Source organism: Schistocerca gregaria, chromosome 6 (assembly GCF_023897955.1).
Source record: "Schistocerca gregaria isolate iqSchGreg1 chromosome 6, iqSchGreg1.2, whole genome shotgun sequence".
Taxonomy (NCBI): Eukaryota; Metazoa; Arthropoda; class Insecta; order Orthoptera; family Acrididae; genus Schistocerca; species Schistocerca gregaria.
Window position 1 is genome coordinate 216,431,083 of NC_064925.1, and position 11,255 is coordinate 216,442,337.

The 11,255-nt window shown below is 41.8% G+C and overlaps 1 protein-coding gene and 1 non-coding gene across 2 annotated transcripts; both read left to right on the forward strand.

Moving 5' to 3' along the window:
• The first annotated feature begins 1,983 nt into the window (after positions 1–1,983).
• LOC126277896 (inositol oxygenase-like) lies at positions 1,984–10,509 on the forward strand. Its single transcript, XM_049977451.1, has 6 exons — positions 1,984–2,054; positions 6,184–6,355; positions 6,452–6,660; positions 8,251–8,387; positions 8,529–8,759; positions 9,944–10,509. Exons 1-6 carry the CDS (start codon positions 2,034–2,036, stop codon positions 10,050–10,052), a joined length of 879 nt encoding a protein of 292 aa, XP_049833408.1. The 5' UTR covers positions 1,984–2,033; the 3' UTR covers positions 10,053–10,509.
• Positions 7,859–7,933, forward strand: Trnar-gcg (transfer RNA arginine (anticodon GCG)). The gene has a single exon. It is a non-coding gene; the product is annotated as a tRNA-Arg (tRNA).
• Positions 10,510–11,255: the final 746 nt, after the last annotated feature.

Sequence of the window (11,255 nt, forward strand, 5' to 3'; positions counted from 1 at the left end):
GTACTTTCTGGTGCCATGTGTTTAGCGTTTGTTCATCCTTAGCGAAACAAAAATATTAATCAGATATGCGCATTATCCATGTCGCACGTACAGTGTAGCAACACGGACTATATGACATACACTGACTTATATAATACGGAACCGCTACACCAACTTCGACGACAAACAAATTTCGTTATCAGAGCAATACAATAAGAACCAAAGAAACATATCAAGAACTATATGAAAACATGGTACAAATTAAGATGAACCTTTAACGGTAACACTATATTTAATCAAAAATCGTATTACGTTTTCGTAGCGTGCCTGCTTTAAATCAAACGTGATGGCTTGGGTGCGTGTATAATGTCGAGGTAATGATTCATGCTGACGTAAAGAAATCTCCTCTGTGGGCGAAAATTGCTCGAAATGTGTGTACATTACACAGTTTGACTGATAGCACACCACCACACTACAGTAATTGTCTAGTACTTGTCTGACAAATGTATGTCCACGCAGTCACACAGTTCTCCCTACGATATTAAGTCCTTACTGCACTTTGTCTATCAATTTTTACGTACGTAAAGCGCCCGTTATGATAACTGTAATTACACCTTTGTAGTACTTACTATGGAAAATAACGTGACCTACTTTAACGTATATTGGTTTGCGTCCGTACCAGGGAAAATGATTTGACATTACTGTCACGAATAAATAATTGTGTAAAACAGGGTAGTAAGTAAAACATTAAAGTTTAGTTCTTGGCGTAATACGTAAACTAACAGTGTCGACGGTCGCAGGTTCGAATCCTGCCTCGGGCATGGATGTGTGTGATGTCCTTAGGTTAGTTAGGTTTAAATAGTTCTAAGTTCTAGGGGACTGATGACCGGAGATGTTAAGCCCTACGCCGGCCGGAGTGGCTGTGCGGCTCTAGGCGCTACAGTATGGAACCGCGAGACCGCTACGGTCGCAGGTTCGAATCCTGCCTCGGGCATGGATGTGTGTGATGTCCTTAGGTTAGTTAGGTTTAAGTAGTTCTAAGTTCTAGAGGACTGATGACCTCAGCAGTTAAGTCCCATAGTGCTCAGAGCCATTTGAACAATCTTTTGTTAAGCCCTACAGTGCTCAGAGCCATTTGAACCATACTACGGTAGAATCGATGGCAGTGGCGAATCAAGAAGGGCGCAAATGACTTCCCGTCATGAGCTTCAGGGTCCGGGGCCGTCGGATGCCCATCAGCCTGAGTCATATGATACGGAGATGGCAGGAAACGGTCGTGAAGACTGATATGCAGAGCACTCCGGCGTGGGTTGCAGTAGCCCTGATAGTATTTCTTCATTTCGTAGACGTGTCTTTTCAGTATGCAACACAATAATCACGGTAACTCATTCTGAATGACTGAGCCGTCGAATAATGAAACATTTCCGGGAGTAAACACGGCAAGTCTGGACCTCTCCGCGCGTCGCTGCCACCAGACTTGTACGTCGCAGCGTTCATCGAGTCGCGTGTTCGTCTGGCCGGTGGTGACTAAACAATCGAGGCCCTCCAGAGCTACTTTGTGGCGTTCACATAGCCTCCTGTGTAGGAATTAGTCATTTTTTGTGGAGCAACGTGTTTTACCAAATTTAATTCAGCTGTACCGCAGTTTTACACTGTTTCTTGCGGAAAAAGTTACTTGCGATTGGATGAGATTCGGGTCGACCCCCTCCTCCCCCCTAAACACCTTATGTAGTAATGGACGTCCCCTTAGTAGTACACTGGAGTGTCCTAGTGGACCGTTCAAGGTCGTAGGAGAGGAAGAGCAACGTTAGCGAAACAAACATGAAAACAAGTTCTGCAATATTGTACAGTGGGATTCGTAACTGTGCCAGAGGTCGCAGCAATCGAGGGAGTGTGTCGAGCTCGCGCGAACGTCACGAGACGGGCTGACGACATCACGTGAGGACGCCGCAGTGCGATAGATAACGGCGTCCACTATATATTGGGCCGGCCCAGTGGCCAGGACACAGCGTCGCGACGTCTCGAGAGCTCGTGGCATCACATCGACCAGCACCATGGCGTCTGCCAAAGTCATGGTGAATATCTGCTGGCGCCACTGCTGCTACTGCTGCCGCTGTCCGCTGCCAGTTCATTAACGGAACTTGTTGTTGTTGTTGTTGTCTTCAGTCCTGAGACTGGTTTGATGCAGCTCTCCATGCTACTCTATCCTGTGCAAGCTGCTTCATCTCCCAGGACCTACTGCAACCTACATCCTTCTGAATCTGCTTAGTGTGCTCATCTCTCGGTCTCCCTCTACGATTTTTACCCTCCACGCTGCCCTCCAATGCTAAATTTGTGATCCCTTGATGCCTCAAACTATGTCCTACCAACCGATCCCTTCTTCTAGTCAAGTTGTGCCACAAACTTCTCTTCTCCCCAATCCTATTCAATACCTCCTCATTAGTTACGTGATCTATCCACCTTATCTTCAGTATTCTTCTGTAGCACCACATTTCGAAAGCTTCTATTCTCTTCTTGTCCAAACTAGTTATCGTCCATGTTTCACTTCCATACATGGCTACACTCCAAACAAATACTTTCAGAAACGACTTCCTGATACATAAATCTATATTCGATGTTAACAAATTTCTCTTCTTCAGAAACGCTTTCCTTGCCATTGCCAGTCTACATTTTATATCCTCTCTACTTCGACTATCATCAGTTATTTTACTTCCTAAATAGCAAAACTCCTTTACTACTTTAAGAGTCTCATTTCCTAATCTAATTCCCTCAGCATCACCCGATTTAATTTGACTACATTCCATTATCCTCGTTTTGCTTTTGTTAATGTTCATTTTATATCCTCCTTTCAAGACACTGTCCATTCCGTTCAACTGCTCTTCCAAGTCCTTTGCCGTCTCTGACAGAATTACAATGTCATCGGCGAACCTCAAAGTTTTTACTTCGTCTCCATGAATTTTAATACCTACTCCAAATTTTTCTTTTGTTTCCTTTACTGCTTGCTCAATATACACATTGAATAACATCGGCGAGAGGCTACAACCCTGTCTCACTCCTTTCCCAACCACTGCTTCCCTTTCATGCCCCTCGACTCTTATTACTGCCATCTGGTTTCTGTACAAATTATAAATAGCCTTTCGCTCCCTGTATTTTACCCCTGCCACCTTTAGAATTTGAAAAAGAGTATTCCAGTCAACATTGTCAAAAGCTTTCTCTAAGTCTGCAAATGCTAGAAACGTAGGTTTGCCTTTTCTTAATCTTTCTTCTAAGATAAGTCGTAAGATCAGTATTGCCTCATGTGTTCCAACATTTCGACGGAATCCAAACTGATCTTCCCCGAGGTCTACATCTACCAGTTTTTCAATTCGTCTGTAAAGAATTCGCGTTAGTATTTTGCAGCCGTGGCTTATTAAACTGATAGTTCGGTAATTTTCACATCTGTCAGCACCTGCTTTCTTTGGGATTGGAATTATTATATTCTTCTTGAAGTCTGAGGGTATTTCGCCTGTCTCATACATCTTGCTCACCAGCTGGTAGAGTTTTGTCATGACTGGCTCTCCCAAGGCCGTCAGTAGTTCTAATGGAATGTTGTCTACTCCGGGGGCCTTGTTTCGACTCAGGTCTTTCAGTGCTCTGTCAAACTCTTCACGCAGTATCGTATCTCCCATTTCGTCTTCATCTACATCCTCTTCTATTTCCATAATGTTGTCCTGAAGTACATCGCCCTTGTATAAATCTTCTATATACTCCTTCCACCTTTCTGCCTTCCGTTCTTTGCTTAGAACTGGGCTGCCATCTGAGCTCTTGATATTCATACACGTGGTTCTCTTCTCTCCAAAGGTCTCTTTAATTTTCCTGTAGGCAGTATCTATCTTACCCCTAGTGAGATAAGCTTCTACATCCTTACATTTGTTCTCTAGCCATCCCTGTTTAGCCATTTTGCACTTCCTGTCGATCTCATTTTTGAGACGTTTGTATTCCTTTTTGCCTGCTTCATTTACTGCATTTTTATATTTTCTCCTTTCATCAATTAAATTCAATATTTCTTCTGTTACCCAAGGATTTCTAGCAGCCCTCGTCTTTGTACCTACTTTATCCTCTGCTGCCTTCACTACTACATCCCTCAGAGCTACCCATTCTTCTTCTACTGTATTTCTTTCCCCTATTCCTGTCAATTGTTCCCTTATGCTCTCTCTGAAACTCTGTACAACCTCTGGTTCTTTCAGTTTATCCAGGTCCCATCTCCTTAATTTCCCACATTTTTGCAGTTTCTTCAGTTTTAATCTACAGGTCATAACCAATAGATTGTGGTCAGAGTCCACATCTGCCCCTGGAAATGTCTTACAACTTAAAACCTGGTTCCTAAATCTCTGTCTTATCATTATATAATCTATCTGATACCTTTTAGTATCTCCAGGGTTCTTCCACGTATACAACCTTCTTTCATGATTCTTAAACCAAGTGTTAGCTATGATTAAGTTGTGCTCTGTGCAAAATTCTACTAGGCGGCTTCCTCTTTCATTTCTTAGCCCCAATCCATATTCACCTACTATGTTTCCTTCTCTCCCTTTTCCTTATGACGGCTTCAAATATCTGCTGGCCGGGGATTCGAACCCAGACCCTTAGCAGGCAACTCTCTTACGGACCAAACTATCAAGTGTTGCTCCGTCAGAAAGAGCACTGCCTAAGAAAGTCGAGGGGCCGAGTTCGAACGCCCATCAGCACTCAGTTTTAATCTGTTAAGGAAGTTTCATAACACTGCGCTGCTGACTGACATATTCATTCCTCTTCTTTCTCAGCGTTATTTCTGCCATGTAGGGTGGTCGCCCAACATTCTTCATCTTGTCTTAGGCAACAGGGATGACAGCAGAGCGGAATAATTTAGACTTGAGATGGTCCGGGGTCTTATTATCACACGGGACACTAGTCCGTCGTTTAAGAAATACATTGCTGACACGGTTTATGATTTCGTCAACGAGGGAGACGTCGGTTGTGATTTTTGAACCAATATAGTTGGCGATATTTGTCTCTGACAGATCTTTACTGTCGATCTTGAAGGTATGGTTTGTAAAATATAATAAACCTTCGCGGTTGGAAATGTTACGCTTTTCAGAAGCGAGCCAAAGTGTGAATCAGATCTTTACAGAAGCTGAAACCACTTTCGATAATTTCCTCTGGAGGTAGAGAAGAATCGTTTAGTTTTTCAAATAAATCCATTCCCTCATGTCACAATGGCGCGGAATATGTGAAATAATTAGTGTGGTGTATCCAGTGGCGAAAATTTTCATTTAACGAATGAAGGATTGGTTACTTGGCACAAAAGCACACTTTATTGCCGGAATGAAAGTTTTTCTCTCATTTTTGTTATAGCTACCTGCCGTAAGGCCTCCTGTAAACCTTCACTATCGTCTAACCAAGCACTGTCTTTGTTTCGCGGTTTTTGAGTGCTTTTGTTACTTGAAAACGAGTGAACCATAGAGTTAGAACACACGAAAATTTACGTGTTAATCACCTTTCGTTGTTGCTGAGACACTTTTTCAGGATACAAGCCCTCAGGAGTGGTTGAGAAATGTAGAGAAGCGTTCAACGATGTGGATAGGGACGTCTGTCTGTAAGAATGCTTTTAGAACTTCGTGTCAGAAAACAAGTCTGGGCATAGCAAGTCTACGATTTCAGTAATGAGAATAGTTAAAAAGGGGTTAAGCGTAACGTGTTAGAGTGAACAGTTGACAAGATTTCATGTGAATAATCTACCTGGTCTTAAACGGTCACTAGGCAAGTAGACAGTGTAAAGGTGTGCTTGGCTACTGGATCATGAGATGCTAATAACATCGTTAAGAATTTTCCGGTGCAGTGGTTTGCACGCTCGACGTCCGGTTATCCTTTGTTTCCCAAATCGCTGTAGCCTCTTCTGCTTCTCTAACCCGAGAAGTTATCAGTGTCTAGGGATTCCATCATCAACAGGTAGCTGAATCGTAAATATTCCTTTCTTTGTTGATCGACGGATACTGGCGGTAGACAGAACAGCGAAGAGTGGAGGAATTATAGGTCTTGTCTTTTTCAAAGGCCATACACTCGCGTTCACTTTATATATGGATGGCATGTTCAAAATTCGAACTCACCTTCTACTGAATGCCACTACTTTAATAATCCTACACTGCGCTGAGCAGGTCTGTAAGTTGCAATGTAATAACTTTTTTCCAGAACCGTCCTCTGATCGACCCTTCGGAGATCCTGCGCCCGGAACCCATCCACGCGGGGAAACCGATCGCCCAGTTCAGGGACTACACCATCGACGACACGGACCCCATCAAGGAGCGAGTGCGCAAGCTCTACTACGACATGCACAAGTACCAGACCGTCGACTTCGTCAAGAGTAAGTCCGCTCTGCGCAACCAGAAATGACGCGAATTGTTCCTGATGGCTGGTTGCCGTGCTCTTACTCTTACGCGTATGTCGTCTGTCTTAACAGAACAGCACGCCAAGTGGCTGAAGTTCGACAAGTTCCGCGCGCCCATCATGGACACGCTGGAGCGGCTGAGCGGCATGCTGGACCAGAGTGACCCCGACGTCGACGTGCCCAACATCGTGCACGCCTTCCAGACGGCGGAGCGCATTCGCGAAGACCACCCGGACTGTGACTGGCTCCAGCTGACGGGACTGCTACACGACATGGGCAAGGTGAGCTCAAGCCAACACAACTTACTGGTCTTCGTTAAGAGGAATTATTCTATTCTGGAGGTCCTTTCTACAGATGAAATAATTAATAGATACATTTTGTATGAAGTAAACGACACACTTTCTTTTGTCTTGCTTGGCAAAAGTTTGTTCTCGTAAGACATAAGTTTCATGTTGCAAGTCCATTTTCTAGTACACAGGTATTTCCAAAGATGGTAGCCACTTTTGAATTTGGAAAGGGACTCACGACACAAAATCCATGTCACACGAAGGTGAAGCTTTGTTGAAACAAGGCAAAAGACTATTACATTTGGTTAGTACGATATAGAATATCTCATCAAGTAGTCACATTTGAATGAATTAAAGTGAAAGGATCCGTTCATTGTTACTTAAATAACAATCATAACAGAAAGATTCTTGCAAAAATACTGTCACAACTAATTCCAAAGATGGTTGTCACTTGTGAGCTTAGAAAGGGACTTACAACCCGAAACCCATGTCAAACGAAGGTAAAGTTTTGTTGACAGAAGAAAAAAGTCTGTTACGTTTGGTTAGTACAACAGACTATGTACCACCAAGTACTCACGGTTGAATGAATTAAAATGAAAGGATCCGTTTACTTATTATTTAAATACCAGTCATAACGAAAATTATCTTGCAAAAATACTGGTGGGGCACTGTATATTATTATAAAGGACGTAACAGGTATTAGAGGAAATATTTCCTTTGGTTATTGAGGACGGAACATTGAACAATATTACATTCGTATTTACGTCACTTGTAGACTAAAAATTATAATTATTAGGAGTAGTATGTTTTAGGTTGGTTAGAACCTCCAAGGTATATGTCACAATGGGAAGCCTTAAATGCTTAATTTCCGCTAGGCAGTATGTCAGGTGTTGAACTGTGACAAGTGGACGAAAAACGGGTAGTCTATACGAGCAGGCGTAGTCAATTTGGTTATTATCGTTCAGGAAACGTCAGGTAGTGAATAATGTGGGAAGACTGCTTGACGAAGAGTAAAAACAACCAACAAACTAACGTGTAAAAATATTAAGGTATCACATATAAAAGAACCTGCGGTTATACCCGTTACACCCTGTATAAATCACTATAAAATCTGCGTGACATCTATGCCAACATTCGTATATTTACAGAATGAGATTTTCACTCTGCAGCGGAGTGTGCGCTGATATGCGCGTGCTTGGGTAGCTCAGTTGGTAGAGCACTTGCCTGCGAAAAGCAAAGGTCCCGAGTTCGACTCTCGGCCCGGCAACCAGTTTTAATCTGCCAGGACGTTTCATTCGTATATTTATCTGAACATTAGAGGAAATAATCTGACCTCAAAGACAGACAAAATCCGATTCAAGTAGACTTTTGTCCGAGACGAGATAAAACGTAATGTATTAAACAGGTAACATGAGATGGAATTTTGTTTTCTACTGGATACTTTTTGCATAATCCAAAAGTGCGAGTCTTTTACGTCAAACATGATTCGCACCGCTCAGTAAAACTTAATATGTGTAATTAATGCAATTACAGTGAGGTACTGCTTTAGGAGACATGACTGATGAAGTAAACCTATCGTTCCAGATAATGGCGTTCTACGACGAGCCGCAGTGGGCCGTTACTGGAGACACTTTCCCTGTTGGCTGCGCTTGGGCCGACTCCATTGTCTACAGAAACACAACTTTCCACGACAACCCGGACACCTACAACCCCAACTACAAGTAAGAAAACCTTCATGCAAAGGAAGAGGAATTTTGTGATAATTGTGATATTTCTTTGCCGTAGAGAGACAAGTCACATGTTCAAGCAGTATGAAACGCTTGTAGTGCTTAAAAAACGTAGAAAACGTTGTACTGTTACAGTACGAAGTACGGCATGTACACTCCCAACTGCGGCCTGGACAACGTGCTGATGGCCTGGGGACACGACGAGTACGTGTACCGCCTGCTGAAGCACAACGGCTCCAAGCTGCCGGAGATGGGCCACAAGATCATCCGCTTCCATTCCTTCTACCCGTGGCATTCTTCTGGCGACTACATGCACCTCTGCAACGAGGAAGACATGGAAACCCTTAAATGGGTCCTAGAGTTCAAGTAAGTGTGAGGAAGAAACATGTTAATCACATTGTTCACTACGAATTACTTGACGTATACTCCGAAAAAAAAAATAGACTCGGTTTGTTGAATGGTATAACGCAACCATACGAGTATATTATATTGGAAGTTACGTCTTACTGCTGTCAAGAGTGCTACTTTCTCTGGCAAATTCCCTTTGTTTCAAAATCTCGCGTCTTGCTTTCAGCCTAAATGTCCTTTTTAAGCGTTATCAAATTACTTACTGAGCATGAGTTTAAATGTTCTTTCGTAATGTAGCATTCTGAGGGTGAGTGCCACTTTGCATCCAAACACGTTGATGATTGTCACACATTATAACAAAAAATAATTGGTCAGACGAACATCGGAAACTGAGGAACATAATTATACAACAAAGAAATTCACTTCAGTTGCAGGAATTTCTTATTTATTGCACTACCGCTTTCTAAACCTAAAACTTCATCTTCAGGTGCCACAAAGTAACATTAACTTGCGTGTCGTGCTGTCCAGACGGGCGCTCTGGTTGCTGGTCCTTGAGGCTTTTGTTTGGTGTGGTAATGACACCCCCACCTTCACCCCCCACAAGCCCTATGACTGACTGGCCCGACTGCCACAAGTTTATGTTCCCATAATTACTTGGTGGCACCTGAAGACAAAAGTTGAGGCTTCGAAACCGGTCGCGCAATAAATCAGGTTTTACTGGCACTGAAGCGGATTTTCTTATTATATAAATTATAACACCATACTCCGAACTTGAACACACATTATGTTTTGTGGTTGGGGCTTAAAGTACCGTTCTGCGGAACTCATGATCAGTGAAATACCACATCGATCAGTACAACGTGGCAGCTAATAATCTGGAAGTATTTCGACGATAATGCTCAGTTATTGCTTTCTGTTGTTTGAAAATGACCATTTTGGTCTGGTATTCGTCTCTTGTATGCAGGTAAGGCAGCTGCCTTTGTAGAAGTAGTATGTTCATGCTGCAAGCTACTACACATCTTCCTTCAGAGATCGCGCATCAAAATATCTGACTGATATCTTTCATAAAATGATATTTCGGTAGGTGTTCAAGACACAAAACTCCCTTCACACGGTTTATTACCTTCTGTGACAGTATATTTACAGAATCTAATTAAAATACTTTAGAACAGCATTTTTAAAATTAATCTTTTCCTTTGCAGCAAATACGACCTTTACTCGAAGAGCGACGAGATGCCCGACATTGAGAAGCTGAAGCCATACTACCAGAGCCTCATCGACAAGTACGTGCCTGGCGTCCTCAGCTGGTAGACAGCAAACACCCAGGCCTGTCGCAGACCCATAATTCACCATGAAACAACTAATTTATTCGTTTGTGCTAATTATTAAACGCACTTTCATCACTGCCGAAAAACAGATTGCTGAAAGACAGCGTTCTGTGCATTTCATGCTTTCATAGTGACAGTTTTGCTCAAGTGACGTATTTATTATTGTCACCTCTAAGGAATTTGTACAATTAACCTTTAAGTGTAAATTTACGTGGACTATTATGCTCCATAGTTTTAAGTGTTTTGGGCAAATGTTCTAATTGTTACAGCTCACACAAGACATCATCATACTGCTAGTAGCTATTAAACGTAATGAATTTCTATTTGTCCAATGGAAGTACGAAATAGTTCTATTGTAAATGAAGACTGTTAATCTAATATAATGTTAAGTGTCATATTTTGATAATTTTTTGTAAATAAAATAAACGATAATAAAGTTATTGTTGTTTTAAATCTGACTTATTTACCTTTACTTTTTCCTTGTGAAGTCAAACTAACAGAAGGTAGTGATTCTTTTGTCATAATTTTAATAATTCTGAAGACAGGCTTACAATGAACTTACAATCATCGAGAGAAAGTAATTGTCTACGACCAAAGTTTGGGGGGAGGGGACAATATGCCTGCTTGATACACTAGAAATAGTTTAAAAGAAAATGCAATGCACAGTTATAGATACTGGCACCAGTAAGAATAGAAAGAAGTTTGAATTAATAATGGTTAAAGAACGCTTAAGTATATTTTCTTTCGCTAATCGTCCTCTTGGGTAGGAACAAGGTGTGTTAACATCTAGCTCTTAAGCTATCAGTAATAAGGGAAATAACAATTTTTGGGAAGCTCAGCTGTGTTTAACGCATGATGCATAATCTTCCAGATAGGAAATAATTATTTCCAATTTTGTAAATACGCTATTGTATGTCACGTTCTTCCGTGTTGAATTGCATTACATACGTGTGGTAAAATCAGTTTTGTTTTGCCTTGTAAGTCGAAAAATCGTTTGTTTCAGATGGCAGACTTGCTGACAGACGATTGAACTCTAAACTGAGTATTAACGAACCATATATCACCTGAAACTGTGCGTTTTGAAGTTGTGAAGTAATATCCTCGGCTATTGGGAAGATGGGTATTATTGTACATAAGGTTATATGCTGTAGTGAGTTTAAAAATGAATTCAGTTTGGGAAGAATAT